This window comes from Mycosarcoma maydis, chromosome 23, assembly GCF_000328475.2.
Source record: "Mycosarcoma maydis chromosome 23, whole genome shotgun sequence".
Lineage (NCBI taxonomy): Eukaryota > Fungi > Basidiomycota > Ustilaginomycetes > Ustilaginales > Mycosarcoma > Mycosarcoma maydis.
Window position 1 is genome coordinate 161,045 of NC_026500.1, and position 19,145 is coordinate 180,189.

At 54.1% G+C, this 19,145-nt stretch overlaps 4 protein-coding genes across 4 annotated transcripts; 2 read left to right on the forward strand and 2 right to left on the reverse strand.

Annotated features, from left to right (window-relative positions):
* Positions 1 to 1,275: 1,275 nt before the first annotated feature.
* Positions 1,276 to 2,178, forward strand: UMAG_06413 (uncharacterized protein; the record flags this gene model as incomplete). Its single annotated transcript, XM_011394395.1, has 1 exon — positions 1,276 to 2,178. One exon carries the CDS (start codon positions 1,276 to 1,278, stop codon positions 2,176 to 2,178), a length of 903 nt encoding a protein of 300 aa, XP_011392697.1.
* A 503-nt stretch (positions 2,179 to 2,681) lies between these two features.
* Positions 2,682 to 9,047, forward strand: UMAG_06414 (uncharacterized protein; the record flags this gene model as incomplete). Its single annotated transcript, XM_011394396.1, has 1 exon — positions 2,682 to 9,047. The coding sequence occupies one exon, from the start codon at positions 2,682 to 2,684 to the stop codon at positions 9,045 to 9,047; it is 6,366 nt and encodes a 2,121-aa protein (XP_011392698.1).
* A 595-nt stretch (positions 9,048 to 9,642) lies between these two features.
* Positions 9,643 to 13,689, reverse strand: UMAG_11239 (uncharacterized protein; the record flags this gene model as incomplete). The annotated part of the gene is made up of 1 exon (XM_011394445.1): positions 9,643 to 13,689. The coding sequence occupies one exon, from the start codon at positions 13,687 to 13,689 to the stop codon at positions 9,643 to 9,645; it is 4,047 nt and encodes a 1,348-aa protein (XP_011392747.1).
* A 3,229-nt stretch (positions 13,690 to 16,918) lies between these two features.
* Positions 16,919 to 18,856, reverse strand: UMAG_06416 (uncharacterized protein; the record flags this gene model as incomplete). The annotated part of the gene is made up of 1 exon (XM_011394397.1): positions 16,919 to 18,856. The coding sequence occupies one exon, from the start codon at positions 18,854 to 18,856 to the stop codon at positions 16,919 to 16,921; it is 1,938 nt and encodes a 645-aa protein (XP_011392699.1).
* Positions 18,857 to 19,145: the final 289 nt, after the last annotated feature.

Below are 19,145 nucleotides of genomic sequence, written 5' to 3' on the forward strand. Positions count from 1 at the left end.
GGAGCCTGGGGACGGCGTGATTCTCGAAGAGGTACGACGTAGATATGGCAGCAATACGATCAAGATGATGGTAAAGATCAAGGAAGCGTCGCATCCGAGTGGGCGCAGCGCAGTGCTTGATGCCATGCAAACAAACCCCAGTGAGCTGCCGTCACAGAGTCGAGTTGTGCTGCTTTCGGCTGTGTTGCTGCGCTATTCAATCACGAACATGCTTGATTCCGTGATTGCTCTCGAACTAAGTTAATTAGTCAGGGTTCAATGCAAAACATGCTTTCCTTCCCTCTCTCTTTCCAGAATTGCATCGCGAATTGAAATCACACCCTCACGACTCAGGCCACTCACACGGAAGGTAAGTCAGCACGTAGGTCGACGCGCCACGACTCACGTCAGATTCATCATCAACATAGACAATAAATAAATTCAACTTCTCATCCAGCCAAGCCAGGAGAAGAACAAATTTACAGTAACGTTAAATTATTTTCGAAATCGTGCGTGAGGCGTGAAGCGTGAATCGTGAATCGTGAATAGGAGCGTAGCAAAAGGGGCGCAACGAGAATCCCTTTCTTGCTCGTACTTTTTCCGTGACCAAGTCACAAAGTTGCTCACATAGTTGTGGTGCGTGAGTGAGTTAGCTGTGTGTGAAGCCACAGATCGGGAATATCAGTTGTCAGTCGTGAGTGTCACAGAATCACGCCCCTGTGACTTTTTGGTGCCATGATTTTGGTGCCACTATTTCACTGTCAATTTTTGAACTCGTAGACGTGGAACGTTCACGGGCCATGATCGGAGCTGCTCCTCGCTGTTGCTGAAACAGGGGCTTCGTTGACGCTACATTCATGATTAACCTCGGCCTTCAAAACAACTTTGGCCAAGCTATGGTTTGATACGAACCAAATCTCAACGTGCAAGAGTAACGGTAGTTTGACTGCGCAATACCGGGGACTACTGTCCAGTACAAGTCCCTACCATCTTTCCAAATTTACGAGACTGGGGTTGCAAGTCTCTCTCATAGCTTATGTAAGCATTTGTTACGTAGTCCGCGGCGGTCAATTCAGACAGAAAAAAGGGCGCAACGCTTCTTGGTTGGAAGATCGTGTTTCAGCAAGCACGGGTTAGGGAAAATTCACGATTCACGATTGGCTCTCAGCGCTTCTTTGGTTGGTGCAAGAAACAATCGTGAATCGTGAATCTTGACTGTCTCTTTCGGCTCCTCCGTACCATCATCTTCTCTCTTTGTATCGACGCTGAATTGAATAGCAACGATATTCACACGCCATGTCGGCTTCCATCCGCAACTTGCAGAGGGGCGCCACGCGCGCCTTTTCACAGAGCAGCGCTGCTCAGGTCTCACGCCAGAGCCCTGTTTGCTCTTCTTCCAACCCAATCGCATCCTCGTCTTCGAACTCGGGCCGTTCCAATCAGCACAACAAGCGTCAAAAGAGGAAAAAGGATGGCATCCTTCGCAAAGCTGTAGAAATGTACCACTTGACTCCGTCTTTCCTTCCAATGCCGCACCAATCTTCAGCCTCTTCCTCGGCCGCTTCCTGGGAAGCAGCGCTAGACAACACGATCTACTCTTCCATCCTCAACACAGACTCTGTATCACGCCGATCGCCCAACCTTGTTCCTCGAGGCCTGTCAGAGTTCTCCCGTGAGCAATCCAACCGGGCTGCCTCTGTGCCCTCTTTCGGCAACACCGAAGAGTCGGCTTCCAGCCGCGCCAAGGATATTCACTCTTTCGCCTCGGATCTCACTAGCACCACCTTCCTCACACGTAGAGAGAGGGAAGCCGCCGCAGCCGATCTCTTCTCTGCGAATTCATCCCAGCTGGACAAGCCCGCTTCCTCTTCACTGCCGAACGCAGGTGGTCTCGATCAGTTCACCGATGCCGACATCGCCATGTACCAGAGAAGGCACAACCATGCCGCTGGCGCTGGATTTTCTTCGGGCCTCGACAGCAGCAGATACTCTGGTGCAGAGAGGCTGTCCCATCTCGACCGTGTCATTCCCGGCGCAAACGAGTGGTACCGCAGTCAAGGTCTTGACTCGAGGAGCGCCCGAGTTCGCGACGCCATCTTTGGCACAGTCAATGGCGAGCTCCCCGGTCTCGAAGTGATTCGCGAGAGGATTGCCAAAATGAGGCGTGAGAATCCGTCGCAGAAGCCGGCCTCCAATTGATCGCCTGCATCTCTCAACTCAGTCTTGGGCTTTTTTGTACAGTTCTGTCACATTGTTCAACAAAGAGCATTTATCGCTGCATTCGCTCGATCGCCTGCAAAACTCTACCAGGAGGCCCTGATCGGCTTTGCCGAAAAGCCATCGCGAATCCGGCAAGCTTGATCTCCCTCAACGAGCACAGCGAGCACCATCTTCGGGCAACCCCGATGCTCCTCTCTCGTCCAAAGTTTCTCTGGCAGATTGCCTGAGCTAGAAGCTCAAGCTCACAGCTGAGAAGATGAGCAACGCGCTTCAGCCTACTAACATTCTCTATGATCTTTCTTGTTCACGTTTCCAAACGAGCAACCCGATCGCTCGCTGGCCATTTATAAGAACGAGTGTGTTTCCCCCTTTGCACATCCTTCCTCTCTAACATCGTCTGCTCACTTGTCCCCAAAGAGCGCCTTTCTCCTCTTCCGTCCCCGTCCAACGCACTTCAGTCTCATCCTCACCTCATATACAGAATGAGCGCTGCTATCCTCCCCTCGTCAGCCATATCTTTCGACTCTACATTCTCATCCTTCGACAACGCCGTTCCCAGCGATGACTCTCAAAAGTTTGATCCTCCCTCCCCACCTCCCCTGCCACGCGCTTCCGTGATTGTCTTTGGCTCACAGGGCTCGGATTTCCTAAACGCTTTCGACGCCATCATCGGCCTTTCACATTACCATGCCGAGCTCGCTGCTTTCCTCTCCTTGGCTCTTACAGCCGTCCGCGCCGAGCTCCAAAGCGTCGCGAGTCGTTATCATCACGTGCCCGAATCGGATGAGTTCACCACAACAGGCCAAAGAAAAGCCGAAGTGGAGCTCTTGGCCTCCCTTCCTCCCTTTGAGCCTTTTGCTGGGCTCAGGACACTCGTAGACTTTCATCGTCGTAGCCAGCAGAAAGATCCAACGATCAACGGTGTGCTCCTCTGTCTTCTCCAAACCGCAAGCGTCGTCGCAGTTTGCTGCGTGGCACACCATGACCAGGATGACCCGCATGCACCCTCGACCGCATCTGGCCTCAAGCGAGCCTGGAAAGCTTTGACGCAACCTTGCTCACACTTGCTCGGCTACTGCACCGGCGCTCTCTCTGCCTTCAGCCTTCGCGAGATGGTCGAGCACGAGGCCACAGCATCATCGGTCGACATCTGGGCTTACGCAAAGGATGCGATAAGAGCTATTCGTATCTGCTTTTGGATCAGCCTGCGCTCAGCGCACGCTCGTCTTCGTCTAATCTCGGCAGACGATTCTGCAACTGCATCCGATCCCTGGAGCTTCCTCGTCTCGGTCAAAGATCCAGACCTTATTCAAAATGTCTACCTGTATCTTGCCCGGTTCAACGATCTTGAGCAACAAAGGCCACTCGATAAACCAATTCCCCTCGTTGTCTCTGCCAGAGCACTCAATCAGATCTCAATTGCTGGTCTTCCAAGACAGCTGCAACGCTTCAAGGCCTACTTACTCGAGCACCTCGGTTCCAAATGCAAGATGTTTTCTCTAAAGTTGTTCTCTCCTTATCATATGTCAGATCTCGCGCCCGAAGCAGATCTGGTCATGCGCGATCTCGAGCATCGAAAGTTGGTCGACCCTTCCAACTTGTCACCAAGCCTCAAAAGCTTATGGGAGACGAAAAACGCCAACATTCTATCCGAGGCCAATTTGCAGGAAGCCTTGCGTGTTCTTGTAGCGACCAATCTGTGTGCCACTGCAGACTGGAATGCCATGGTCGACCAGTTGGTTTCTCTGGAAGGCGAGCTCCCTCGTTCCATGCACCCGGAAGACCGGGTCGTTGTCTCCTTCTGTCCCGGTGCCAGCCTTGGCGCCGACATTGCAATGCGTCTCTCCAGTCTCCACGACTCGTGTGATTCGAATGGGTCAGTCGTCCATATCGATGTGTCTGCTGCCCTTTCGGAGCACTTGATGCATCCGTACTATTCAGGACTCGATGTCCCGTTTGTATCCCAATCCGACGTCAATGGCGAAGAGGTTGTGATTGTATCAATGGCTTGTCGTTTCCCTGGCGAGGTGTGCAACCCCGACCAATTTTGGACTTGCCTTGAAACAGGAAGATCGACGGTCACAGAAATTCCCAAGCACTTGTTTGACATTGATGCATACTATGGCGACGGCGTCAACCAGACTATGGCAAGACACATGCATGCCTTACCCGAGAACGTGGTCAAGTCGATGGATGCACGTCTGTTCAGCATGTCTCCAAAAGAGATCGAGCAGCTTGATCCTCAGCACCGTCTGGTGATGCTTTGTTCTTACGAGGCACTCGAACGGGCAGGATACTCGGCCGAAGCCAACTCTCCTTCGTCTTTCGACGGCAAGCGTATCGCCGTCTGTATGGCCGCGAGCTGGGACGACTACCGAGAAAACGCCAGTTGGAACATTGGCAGCTACTTTATCACTGGCAACATCCGTGCCTTCATCCCTGGTCACGTGTCCTTCTCACTCAACTGGGAAGGACCCAGCGTATCGGTCGATTCACTCGAATGTTCGGCGGTATCAGCATTACAGTGGTCTAGACGCGCACTCCTGAGCGGACAGTGCGATGTGGCACTTGCTGGTGCTGTCAACGTTCTGACACAGCCGCAAATGTTCATCGCTATGGACAAAGAAGGTATCCTCTCTCGTACTGGAACGAATGCTACGTTCTCCTCCAAACTCGATGGAAAGACGAGAGGCGACGGATGCGGTGTTCTGCTGTTGAAGCGACGCTCAACAGCACTTCGCGATGGCGACAAGATCCTCGCCACTCTGCCAGCTGCCAGGACCACTTACCATGGTAGTGCCCATGAGAGTGAGGAAGCTAGCACCAACCAGTCACGCTTTCTGGCTCGAGTCATGTCCGAAGCAAGTGTTCGTGCATCCGATCTCATACACATCGAAGCAAGCGGATTCCATACACAACAAGCAGAGGCCGCCGAGTTCGAATCTTTCAGCCGTCTGCTACCTCAATCCCAAGGTGATCGTTCATCCCAGGTCAGAGATAGGATCTCGGTCGCGAGTTCTCGGCCGAACATTGGTGCAGGCGAAGCGGTGTCTGCCATGGCGTCGGTGATTAAGGCTGTGCTCATGTTTCAGCAAGGCAGTGTGCCACGACAGATCTCCATCTCGGATCCGTCCGAGCTTCAGCCCAGCATTACTGCGATCTGCGCCGGTTCATCTTTGTTTGTTCCAACGCAAGCGCGAAGACTGCCGTCCGATAGAGACCACGAAGGCCGACACGTTATCCTGGTCAACAGTCTCGCGAGCACAAATTGCCATGGAGTCGTGCTGGTCGGTGCACCAACGACTGACGACGTTGCACCACTGCAGATTCGTTCCAAAGCACTTGACGCCACTTTTACACGCACAGAAGGGACCTGGGTCTTTCTGCTCTCCGCAAAGACGAGGGAGTCAGCAGAGATGCTAAGAAAGGCCCTGATCGACTATCTTCGCCGTGACGTGAATCTTGCCGATTTGAGCTACACTCTTACTTGTCGCAGGACGCATCACCCGTTCCGTCTGAGCGTGGTAGCCTCGGACAAAGATGAGCTGGTTCGGTCTCTGCGTACCGCTGAGTTCATCGAAGCTAAAGCGCTGGCCGATCTTCCGGCGTTTGGCCTCGTCCTTCGCCATCCTGAGCGGTCAGCTTGTCAAAACATGGAAGGATCGTTGGACCTTATCGTTGGACTACGAGATCGCTTCGAAGAACTGACATCAGTTATGGGTTACTCCGAAATTCCAGCCGATACAGAGCGGAAGCTGAATTTGAAGCAGGTTTGTCTAGCTTTGCTTCTCGACGACTGCGGCGTCCACCCATTGTCTTTCCATGGCAGCTATGATCTCATGCAGCTCTTGCAACGCTCGTTCCCAGCAGCGAAAGAAAGCGATCTGTCCAAACGCTTTACGTGGATTCACATCGGAAGCCTGATCAGCATATCCACCACCGAAGCCGCGGAACAAGCAAAGCCTGCCGGTTCCGTGGCCGACGGTCAGAACCAGCAAAGGTCATTGCTCTCCACGCTTGGGTCTCTGCATCAAAAAGGTCACTGCATTCGTTGGATCGAGTACTTCCGTCCTCTTCTGGCGAAACTTAACTTTATCGAGACGCTGCCCACATATCTTTTCAACCTTCAGCAGCACTGGATGGAGTATCACGACCGCGATCTTCTTCCGCGATCGGCTTCCAAGGAGGGTCAAGGTGGACAGAGGATCCGGCACATCAGTGATGGCGTTCTTTACTCGCCTTCAAGCCAAGTCGAAGCTTGGGTATCGCCGTCGCAGCCTTTGCTAAGCGAGCAAACGGCAGCAGACGACAGATTGAGGACGTACAGCTCTAGCCTTTTCGATGAAGCTGCTGCAGCCTTGCTGAGCGAAGCTAGCCCGGGAGCTCTGATCGCGGAGCTGGTAGTGGAAGCGATCAAGGAAGCTTGCGAATCGATTGAGGGAACCGTCGAAGCCTATGAGCATCGCCCTGTTCGGCTTTATGAATTGTTCTTGGCCGAAGTGGTCAAGCAATGGCCAGCCACTGGCAAGGTCAAGCTTTCAGTGAAGTCGGTGCAGCAGACAGGGAATCGAAGCGAAGGGACAGTTCAAATCTCTTTTGACGCTACTACTTCGCCTGTCGGCGAATGCCGATATGAATGGATCACGCAGACAAACATGCATCAGAGATGGTGGAAGCTGCAGAAGCTGCTCGCAGAGAAGATTTCGACGATCAAAGACAAAGGCGAGCTCTTCTCTCCAAAGCTCATCTATAAAACCCTCGGAGTTGACCCCACGACGACTACGATGTCGATCCACAGCGCGTACCTCGACTGTCAATCGAGCGAAGCGGTCGTTTGCAACACCATTCGTACGCACACATCTGCTGTTGGACAGATTGCACTGCCGCAGCTTCTGTCCAGTCTCGAGGAGATTGCACGCTGGTTTGTTGGCGACAAACCAAGCTCGGCTGATGGCAAACTCACGTTCATCGGCGTGGACGAGCTGCTCATTTGTGCCGATTGGCTTGATAGCCTGACTCGACCAGCAGGTGCGTCTGTCAGCTACACGGCCTACATCTCGCAGAGTCACACAGATGGTTCATTGCGTGCTTCTACAGATGGGCTGGAGCTTGACATTTTGATCCTCGATGGCATGCACAAGGTCGTTGGGGAGCTCAGCCGTCTTCGACTCGCAAAGTGCAACAGCACTGCGAAGAAGACGACGTCGAAGTGTGCTTCAGAGTCGACTCTGGCGCTTTCCAGTGGTGTCAAGACAGTGTCAGGGTCATTTCCGGTGCAAGAGCCTGTTGAGCAACACAAGGAGCCCCGATCGACCTCTGCAAAGCCTGTAGCAGGGAGACAATCGAGCCGAGCAATGGGACTGCACGCCAAAGTGCTCGATGTGCTTGCTTCCGAACTGGGCGTTGCGGTCGAGGAGATGAAGCCCACCGTTAAGTTTGCCGATCTCGGACTGGACAGTCTCATGTCACTAGTTTGCATCTCTACTCTAGAGACTATGAACCTTGGGCTTGACATCCCGCAGTCGTTGTTTATGGAGTGCGACAGCCCTGCAGAGCTGTTGCAGTTTATCCGGGAGCAGGTCAGTGACGGAACTGACGTTGGCCAGTTGGGGCCAGACGAGTCAACAAACGCAACGGAGCAAGTTCAGGGAAGCGATGCTGTGGTTCAATTGTCGCCGAGCGCCAACGCAGCTGAGACTCAGCTGACTGCGACGACGGGCCAGGGCAGCTCTGCGGTGGAAGAGGCGATGAAGGCGATCCGATGCACCGTTGAGACGGAGCTCGGTGTTGACCTAGGAAGCATCGATGAGGATGCCAACTTGGCCGATCTGGGCATGGACTCGCTCATGTCGCTGCTCGTGCTTGGAAATTTGTCGGGAACGCTGCCGATCGAGCTGCCTTCGTCGCTTTTTATGGATTGTTCATCGCTTGGCGAGATCCGGTCTTTTATGACGAGCCAACTCGGAGCTGCACGCGACTGTGCTCGCTCGGACACTGTGGACCAGCGAGATTCGAACTCGCAAATCGCGTTCTTTCTTCCACCTGTCAAGAAACCAATCCTCATCCGCGAAGGGAGCAGCTCTGGCATGGACCCGCCGTTGTTCCTTCTGCCCGAGGGAGCAGGCATGGCGACGGTCTACCAACAGTTCCCAGGCATTGATCGAGCGATCTACTCGATCAATTCGCCGTTTCTAGCCGACACCTCGGCATGGACGGGCGGGATCGCCCAGATTGCGCGGTACTATCTCGAGAGTATCAAGCTAATCCAACCGGTGGGTCCGTGGCTGGTGGGAGGGTGGAGTTTCGGTGGAATGGCTGCGTTTGAGATCGCGCGTTTGCTCGCTGACTGTGGTGGAGACAAGGACCGAGTCGCTGGACTATTCATTCTCGACTCGCCCAGTCCCGAATATCCTCCTCTACCGATGAGCATTCTCGACTGGATCAACAGCGCTCCCGAAGTGCGCGACATGGCGCCGCCCACCATGTCTGCCAAGCTCATTGCTCACTTCAGGGCTACTGTCGATAGCCTCGTTGGCTGGGAGCCGACGACGATGCGTGCCGCCGACGAGGCGAGCAAACCGCTACCGAAAACGTGGTACATTGTAGCGGAACAAGCGCTGCCTGGCAAGATGGAGGATGTCAAAGAGCTCAATGAAACCGTCAGGTGGCTCTTCCGATCGAAGCGCGCAGAGAAGAGTGGCGCAGACGGCTGGCAGCACTTGATCCCACACCATCTCACAGTGATCGGCGTGGCTGAAGCAAACCACTTCACCATGGTCAGACGTCCTAACGTCGGTCAGGTCGCACACATCTTGCAGAACGCCTGTCGGAATGCCTTGCTCAACTAGCCCACACCGAGACACAAGCTATCCGACAAACCTCGCCTTGTATGCAGTAGTGAACAATCTGCACCCATCCGCACACAGTATCGAACAAACGTAATCCGAACATTTGTGACAAGTCGTGAATCTCAACATGCGTCGTGCGTGATTTTCTCGAGCCCACTGCTGCCAACTTGGTACCATCCGTGCCGATTCGGAACTTGACAAGCATATCATGCGCGCTCGAGCGTGTGCATTGGTGGTCACTGGTGGCCCGTCAAGTGTCGTGTCCACTAGTCCAGCATGCAATACCGCCTTGGACAGACGCTTCCAACATAAATTTGTCAACTCGCGCGACTGCATCACTTACTGTATGAATTGCGCAGTCATTTGGTATCCAACGCTTCAGCCAAACACAATCACAGGCGAACATCGACATGCGAACGTGGCACCATCGTGCGTATGTAAAAGCGTTCGTGGTTGTCACAGTCACGAGTCGCGAGTTGCATTCATGATTCGTGATTCTTGATTGTGATTCTTGATTGTGATTCTTGATTGTGATTTACGATTAGCGATTAACGATTATTATTCAGTTCTCCACCCCTCACAATCACGAGTGACTCTACAAGCCAACGTGCCCCTGCGAAGCCACAAACTGCGCTGTATCCCGTGCGTTCTCTAAACTCTCGAGCTCTCCCTTATAGCTTCCCAAGCCGGGCACGGCATGCAGCAACCTGCGGAACCCTTCGAGCAGCACGTTGAAGTTTCTCATCAACAGATCCAGCTCCGCCTCGTTTCTAGGAACCGCAATCAACTGGTCCCAAATCTCATCGTGCAACTGCTGCGAGCTCAACTTGAGCACGTCCGCGACCATCGCTGGGTACGGATGGCGCCACGGGGCGTTGGCCGAGTCCTCGATCGGGGTGAAATCCTTCACTGCTTGCGGTGACGCATAGAACGAACCCTTGCGAACTTTGCCGTCTTTCGGCTGCGCCTTAGCCGAGTTCCGACCGAGTTTCGCTGTTTCTTCCAGTTTAGCCGATTCAGCGTTGATGAGCGACGCCATGCGCGCCATGCCCAACGCTGCGGATCGACCGATCAACCGCCGCTCGACCGACGAGTGCAGCATCAAGGATCGCAGCTGCTGGTGCGGCACATTCTGCATCGCAAGAATCGAAGCTGGTGAGTTATACGACGACTCTTCTGAGTTCGATGGCGACGTCCCCTTTCCTGCCGGTTGTGTCTGTGTTGGAGAGCTCACTGCCATGGGCGAAAACGAAATATTTACGCCTCCATTTGAACTAGACGTCGACTTGGCCGGCGACCCCACTCCACCATTCGCAGCATTGAACGCCTGAATCAACTCCAACTCCTTCTGCTCGATCTTCTTGGCCAGCTGCGTAAAATGCAGTACGCCAAGATGAATGTGAATCGCAAAGAATGACAACATCGTTCTTGCCTGCCTCGAAAGGTGAATGAATTCGTCCATAGCGCGTGCAATCAGGTGGTCAAAGATGTTGTGAAACAGTCGAATCGCTTCGATCACGTTCATGGCCATCTTTTCGATGCGTTCCGAGACAATGTTGCCACCACCAGCTATTAACGCCTGCACGGGGTCATTCATGCCCAACAGCGCCTCGCTGGCGGTATGCAACACACCCACGCGTCGCCAGATGTACACCTCCACGGCGGTGCCCCACGCCACTCCCAGCAAGACGACTTGCTCGTTGAGCCCGCCACCAGGATTGTGGATGTTGATGATGGGCCCACCTCCAGGCGCAGGCGGCCCGTCCGGATCATTGGCCCCGATCAGAACGTCAAACGGAATGGCGTTAGCCAAGGCTCCTGGATTTCGTAGCAGCGCAGGGATGAGATCGCGAGCGCACGCGGCTCGTTCCATGATTCTCCTCGACATCTCCGTGTCGACAGGAAACGTGCCGTCGTCTTCTGGGTCCTCGTGCATGTATGACTCGGAAGTACCGGGGAATGCACCTGGTGGCGCCTGTCGAGAAGGCAAGAGATTCAACGCATCTTGCATCGCGAACAAAGCCTCGGCTGTGCGATCCAAAGTGCTCGAATCGCTGCCTGGCGACCGGCCCCGGCCGTGCTGTATCCCGGAATCAGTGCCGGACCCCATTCCAGACGACTGATAGACCAAGTTGTCCTCCCGCATGCTTGAGCGTCGGCCTTGGGATACGTGCGTGACCGTGTCGATCAACAGACCAAACCAGCCTAACGATTCGGCCAAGCCCATGAGATCCGTGGCGATTCGTCGATGCTGATCAAACTGTGGATTTGCGCTCAGCAGAGGATTCTTAGACGCTTTTTCCACGGTGAGCACCAGATCGCGACATCGTTTGACGAACCACTCAAGATGACGCGAGGCGGTCTCAAGGGCAAATGCAGCGTCTTCCACAGCGTCCGCACCGGAACGCGAGCCACCTTCGGCTAAAGCACCCGGGGGTGGAGCTGTGACACCGAACAGGAACAGGCCATACGCGATGCGACAGGAACGGCGTGGTGCCAATTGCAAGATCAACGATCGTGCTCGCTTCCATGCTGCGGTAGCGATGCGGTCATGTGCATCGCGGTAGTTTTTGCCGTCTGCCGCCTGTCGCGAAACTGCATCGGCACTACTCGACGTCAGTTCGTCATCCAATCGGAATTGACAGGCATAGGCAAGCATAGCAGCCTTGACCGCCTCGTCGATCATCAGGTCCCTTTTGGACCTGCGCCAGCCTCCCGGGCTCATGCCCATGATGTCAGAGAAAATGTCGTTGAACTGTGCCGATGCCTCTTGAGCTGAGCCATGGTTGCGAGGTTGAGAGACGGATGCGGATGGATCGTGCTGCGGCTTCTCGCCCCAGACACCCATTTCTCCACCAAGGTGATCGATTCCGTACACGAGGTAGAAGAGGTTGGGTTGGTGCTCTTTCTGCGTTGACGGTGCGTCGACATGCCAGGAGGCCCAAAGCCTCTGCGATAGACTGAGTGCGTCCAAGCCGATGGTGCGCTTGATGTATGCACTGAGATCACTATCGGTTCGAAGCGGCGAGCAGGCTCTAGAGAGCCACAAGTTTGCATTCGGCTCGACTGTGTGAACATAAAGACGCATCCGATTGGTGGTCAGGAGCAAGGAGTCGGCGCGCTGGGCAAAACGGACGTTGGCACCGGTTGTTGACAGCATCTGCGACTCGTTGCGATTCTGGCAGGCTTTAAGTAGCTGCTCTCGAGCCTCTTGAGACTGTCCACCCGGCGAAGTCCCATCACTGGAAACGGAGATGGAGCGCCTGCCGGATTCGGATGAGTTGTCAGCAAGGACCCGCTTCTTGGTGGTTTGAGTGTTGAGTTCCTCCTTGTTGGTCTGAGTAGCCTGCTTGCTCTCTCGGACCGAGTCGGCAAAGTTGGTGGTACATTCAATGCCTCGACGTTGGCAATTGGAGCAGATAAGCTTGCCGGTGCCGGTACCGGTGCCAGAAGCATTACCGCCCTCGACGAGCCCAGCGTCAGATATTTTGCGCTTGTCACCCGTGTTGCCGGCCGTAACTTGCTCATCATCGTTTGCAGCAGCTGTGGTGGCCTGCAAGATGTCGTTGCCATCTGCGTCCAGGCGGAGTTGAAAGTCACAGCCTCGCTTCGAGGCGCGACACTGATCACAACTGATGTTTTGCCTTCGACGAGTACGCCGACGTGGCGGAATACCATCCTTGGAAGCTGCTGCGGCTGTTGAACACGATGCGGCCAGGCCGGTGCTGTTGTCTTTGCTTGCTCGGGCCGATGAGGATCCCGCAGCGTGGTGTGTAAGAGTTGAATCGTCACCGTCAGCTTCCATCTTGACTTCGGTGAATCGCGAAAAGTCGGCATCATCTAGGATAGCAGCAGCTGAATCCAAGCTGTGAGTATGACTACCGTCGAGGGCGTGTGTGCTGGAGGCGAATGGGTCAAAGAAGTCTGGTTGGTCTGTCGAGAAGCCGAGAGAGGGGTCGTTCGGCTCGGTCGGAAGCGGCGGCATGAGGTTGAGGTCGAGTGGCATGGAGGAATCCGAGGGCCAAAGAGATTTGGGTGGGGCGACAGAATAGAAGGGCTCATCCAAGTTTTGACCGGCGATGTAGGCCTGTGCAATTGGATCCTCAAACGGATTACCCGTCGCGAGATAGGTGCGCTTGGAATCGACGACATGATCGTTTGAGGTTGATGACAGCGACGGCTGTGGAAGTGAAGAGGTGCTGGCGGGAAAGTGGTGGGAAGATGGGCCGGCCAGACCGGTGGCGGGCTGTGAAAACATGTGTGAAGGTTGCACGGTTGGTACGCGCGAAGTCATCGAGGCAGGCTGCGAAGAGGGAGAAAAGGATGATTGAGAAGGTTGGACGGCCGAAACAGCGGGCGAGGAGAATGGGGGCGACTGGAAAGTGAACGGAGGCGGATCACGCGAGAAACTGTGCTGCTGTGGCGTCACTGGTGATTGGAGGTATGAGTGTACCTGAGGATGAAACTGCGTCTGCTGGGATGTAGACTGGTTTTGCAGGTCGCTTCGTGGTATATTCTGAGCGAAGTGCGGCGATGATGGCTGCAGCTGATGCTGATGCTGTAGTTGATCGTTGGATCTGTGAGGCTGAAGAGAGGGGGCACCGGACGGCTTCACCATATTGTCGCACGAAGGGCCCTGCATGATCGCAGCTGACCAAGGCGGTCGAACAAGATTTCCGAGCGAAAGGAACAGATGTAGAGGGATATCTGAGAATGCGACTTGGATGAGCAAGGAGGCATCCGAATGCTGAGATTCGGTGGAAGTGGCTGCGTGCAAGTGCGAAATCAAGTGTCGGGCATCGATCACAAGGCGAGCTCGGAGTGGGCCCTTTCGAAGCAAGGCATCAGCGCCTTGGAGTTTGAAACAAGGCGTTGAAAACAGGCAACAGCCAAGAATCCGGTTTGATCTGCTCTGAAAAATGCGGTTGCCGGCTGTATTGTGACAGTCTTGCCGTAGATGATGTTGGACACGGAAAAGTAGCTTGACCGGGAAGGTGCCACTGGAATCCTACTGGATGGTAGAACGAAATAGAGAGAGTCAAAAAGTTGGCGAGTTTCGAGTGCGTTTGTGAGAGATGGTGGGATCGAGAAGAAAGCCCAAAGGCGATTCGAACGAAACGATTCGCGATGCCAACACGATCGATGAATGTGTGATGGTCTGGCAGACAGCGTGTGTGTTGCGACAATCCGATGCTTGATGCTTGGATGGCGAGCGGGTGGCACGGCAATGTTAGACGTTGGAGGCTGTACAGGTGAAAGGTGGAAGAAGCGGAAAAAAAGGTGTCGAAAGCGATGGTGGCGGGAGAGCTAGGGCTAGCGGAGATCAAGTTGGGATGGAGGAGCTTGTCTGACATGGCCGTAGGAAAAGCCAAAGAGGAGTCAAACTAGCTAAGCGAATCGTGAATTGGCAATCAGCTGGTCACGCAGCCACGGAGCCCACTGCAACGGTAAATCACAATCACGAACCACTAACTTAACGTCGAAAGCGATTCACGATTGAGAATCAGTCGCAGTCACGAGTGAGGCAGCCAGCCAGCCAGTCAGCCAGTCAGCCAGTCAGATGCAGCGTGCACGATGGAGAAATAGAAATCGTGAATCGTGAATCACGAATGCAAGTGCGGATGCACCGAAGCCAGGCAAAGCACAAAGCCAACGAACGCGGACGAGCTCAAGGCTGCAGCTGCGATGCACAAACAAGAGAGGGAGGGAGACACTCGTGACGGAGAGGCACCCGACACAACGGGGGCGCAAGCAGCTGCAGAGTGCACCGCCGCATTCACGAATTCAAAACGGTCCTCCGGATTTTATTTATTTTCGCCAAGTATAGATATTCACGATTGTGGATTTCTTTCGTGCAGCAGTTCTGGTCACAGCCACGGGCTAGGTTGTCTGTATGTCGACACGCCACACTTCGTGACTCTTTTACACACTCACGACTGCGCGGGTATCTAGTGTCCATCGAGGAGAAAAGCCGATGCGGACACGCACACGCACTGACCGTCGCTCACTTGCCGACAAAGACAGCAGACCAACCCTTCGCAATCTTTTGCTCTCATGACCTAGGCAACAACACAGGCGGCAGACTGAGAGAATAGCGCGAGTCCAAATCAAACACGAAAGGTACGTGTTAGCTTGTACCGTGGGCAACCAACCACCTTGGCAGAATTCACCGAACTGTGAATGCGGAGAGAGAGGCCTACGGACCAAGCACATACTCATCAGTCGTGAGTCGGCGTGTGCCGTAAAGGAGAAGTAAATTTCGCAAAACCCATCCGAAAAGCGTGGGGAAAATAGAAAATAAAACTCACCATTGCGCATCCATCCCGAGTCTCGGAACGTCACACTCGTGACTTGCTGCACTTCCTCCCTCGTCTCAACCCGCAATTGTGAATCACGAATAGCGAGTAGTCACCAATATGTAGCAGGGATCGAGCGAGCTGTTCACGGTTTGGCGAGAGAGAAAATCATGGATCGGACCAGGTTAGGGTTAGAGCCGGTCACGCGAGCACAAATTCTTACCTCAAGGCACGCAAGGTTCCAGCAAAGACCGACAAGTGTGATCGCTGCGGGTCCCAGGAGGACCGCCTCCATCTTCTTCTCTGCCGCAACCTAACACTAGCCCGATGGAGACTTGAGGATTTCCTGCGCCAGGCGGGCCCACGTCCTTCAAACAGGTTCTACACGAGCCAGAGTTCGCAATAGCGGTGATTACGCGCCTGAGAGCAGGCTTTCCTGTACGTGGTGCACCGCTGTCGCCCAGCACATAACCTTCCCACTCCATCACTCGCATCTAACACATCATAATCACCTCACTTCAGACGATAATATCAGGCAACAGGCCTATTGGCCGAGACGTCGTTCAGGCCCCCTTGCTCTACCGTGCATCGTGAATGAGCAGGCGCGGATTTAACCGTACAGCACATTGGCCATCTATTTGACCTACCTATCTTCTGCCTGGATCTTCACTTCTAGACTCCCGCATAAGCCTCTGTAGGCTTGGGTGTATGATTTTTTTTTTGTTTTTAAAAAGAAAAAAAAAGACGGCACTGCTCTAGTCGCACAATTGTGAATCAAATCTTGAATATCTCACTCGGGTCGCTTGGTCGGAAAAGTTGTGACGTGTCTTAAGAGCAGTCAGTCGTGGGGGATCAGCGGTTGCTTGTTGCTTATTGGTTGGCAGGTGTGAACAACCATGAACATGCTTACACCAAATTCGTGAACCTTGCTTGGGTTGCTTGGTTCATCCGACCGATCCGGCATCTCCTCCGTCTATCTCCCGTCTATCCCTCTGGCTGCAGCAATCTTGAACAGTGTGCCTTTCTGGTAACTAATATGCACGATGATCATCGGCACATGCGAATCAACGTGCTGCTTCTCGGATGGTCGGCTTCTCCTTTTCTTTATTTCGTCTCGTCAGCGCTTTAGACACTTTCATCTTCTCGAATACTTTTTAACGTTGACGACATCCGCTCTGTCACGATCACACGACGTATGCTACCGATATCAGAGGTCTCGGCGTGATCCGATAGCTTCATCAGTTCAACGCGAGCTCAGAGGCAAGTTTAGAAGAGAAGCCCACATCGATGGCATGGCGGCGACAAGGGCGTGCTGTGAGATTTACAATCGTGAATGTCGGATGAGCAGTTCGCAAGGTGGAGGTTTTTGCTCCTTCACTGATCAAGTGCTCATCCTCTCGACACTAAGAGACAAGCACGAAGGTCACTGCGAGCAAGCAACGTGCTACTCTCTGAACTCACGCTGTTGGACAGCCGCGACAGCCGCGATTGGCCAACCACCAAGTGTCGTCTTCAATCACGAATGTCAAGAGTGGATTTGATTGCGAATGCTCAACATGGCCCTCCCGCCTGGCTTTAACGCAAACACTCACCCAATTTGAGCTCCAAGTCATCCCCGAATGCCAGATCGAACTTCTCAAACGTGTTCAGGATTTGCCTCATGGCAGCGATCAGGCTCAGATCCATATCGCGTGCTCCCCTTTTCGCCCACGCCTGGCTGAGCTCTAGCTGCACATGGCTAGCCCACGCCTCGTGTTGCTTGGCTTTGTCTCCCTGTGCATGGGTGACCTGGTCAACGAGCTTCTGCAGCTTCGAATCAATCTCCATCGCCTGGCGTTCGAGCTGCATCCCCAACGACCGAATCTGCAGCTCCAGATCCACCATCTCCGACAGGATTCGTTGGATGTCTTTCGATACGCTGCCGTATGCGTCTTCGTCCAGGCTGTGACACAGCAACGCTTTGAGTGTCAGGATCGCACAGATGGTGCGGTGTGCATCACGTGCCACAATCGAGCTGGCTTGCGAGGCAGGCGATTCGCCCAACAGCATTTGTTGTCGACGTGGTCCGAACACGACGTGTTTAGCGTCAGCGGGCAGCAGTTTCCAGATCAACGTCGCCAAGCTCACAGCTGCCTTGGACACGCTGTGCACACTGAGCAGCGCTGACGCCGACGGCCCTGGTTTGCTGGCGCTGTTAGTGGCAGGTGCAGGTGTCGTAGCGGATGCAACGCTCTCTTTGGGTGGGGTTTGTCCAGCTGCCAGCTGATCCCAGATGGTTGGACGAGGCTTGGCACTGTTGTTTTGCTGCTGGATTTCAACAGTCTGCTGCGACGAAGGTTGAGTTCGAGGTGGTGTGGAAGACGAAAGTTGTCCACGACGTTCCACAAACACCTTACTCTCCTCCAACAGCCTGATACAACGATCTCGAATCTGCATCCATGCCGTAACGTCTCCGCCGACGTCATTGTAGATGGACCGCCTTATATCCTTGTCCTCCGCACTCAGCCTTGCCAGCTCCGAAAATGCGTGATTCGAAAAGAAGAGAGTTGGTTCGTGGATGCCATCGAGCAGCAATCGATTCGGAAACTTTGTATGCTTGCTGACAGCCGGTAGCGGATGTGTGAGGTATACGTCCAACAGCAAGTACGCCGTCTCTACGGCGCAAACAGCTGCAACACTGAATAGCACTGTGCGCAGCGACACTTCGACATACGCAAAGTCGACGCGGAATGAAGGGACAAAGAGTCTTCGCATCATTCCACGCGTTCCGAGGACCATCAAGATGGCACTCCACATACGAATGCGCATGATGCTGTAGATCAGAATGCTCGTTGATGAGGTGAGAGCTGCAACACTTGCCGCCCTTGGAAGACGCGTGCTGAAGGCAGAGGCGACACGATCTTTGATCGTCACCGCGGTATCCGAGGTCAAAGTTGACGGGTCGAATAAAGGCGATGCTACCGATTCAGGTGACGGCAGACCACGCAAAAGGAATGCATAGACAGTTCCGAGTAGTATAGATTGACCGATGAGGTAGAGAAAGCGTTCGTTGAGGTACAAAGATCCATGCGACTCCACCCATACTTGAGGGGCCCATCCGCCCGACCGATACGTGAGCAGCGCAGCGTAACCCAACGCCAGCACAACAAACGCAGCAACGTGCTGATATACCAGCGGTAGCAGTGCCGGATCAGTTAGCGCTGACGATAGCTGTTGAGCCTTGGAAGGCGCTAGGCGAGCAGGTGGTGTCGTGATTTGCGACAACTTGCGTTTCCGCTTTGCGAGCAAAGGCAGGACACCAACAGCAAACGACAACAAGCTAACACCCAGTGTCAATGGTGACATAAGCGACAGAGAGGCGGTACTGAGCAATGCCGAGGTCAAGAGCAAATGCCATGCTACTGCGGAAAGGATGAACGCTCGAGTCTGGCGCGGTCGCAATGCGATCTTGATCACATCGCGATACTTGGTTGGCAACTGCGCCGGCGGCACCGCCGCTAAGCCCGACGGCATCGGTGTTGGATCACCTGGCGAAGTCTGCGACTCACGACAGGAGCCAAAGTGCAGGAGCCAAAGTGCAGGAAGCCTGAAAGAGGATGATAGAGATGTGGTGACAGTGGCAGAATATGAGCAGGATGGTGAAAGAAAGTGTTGCTCTCGTGCTGTGTTTTCTTTTTCTTCTGTCTCGGTGTTGGTGAGTCGTGAGTGTGGAACACGGAACACGGACAGGAAACACGAATACGGAAAGCCGTGTGGAGTTGTTGCATCGCGCTCAAACTCGGCGGTTGTTCTGAAAATGGTA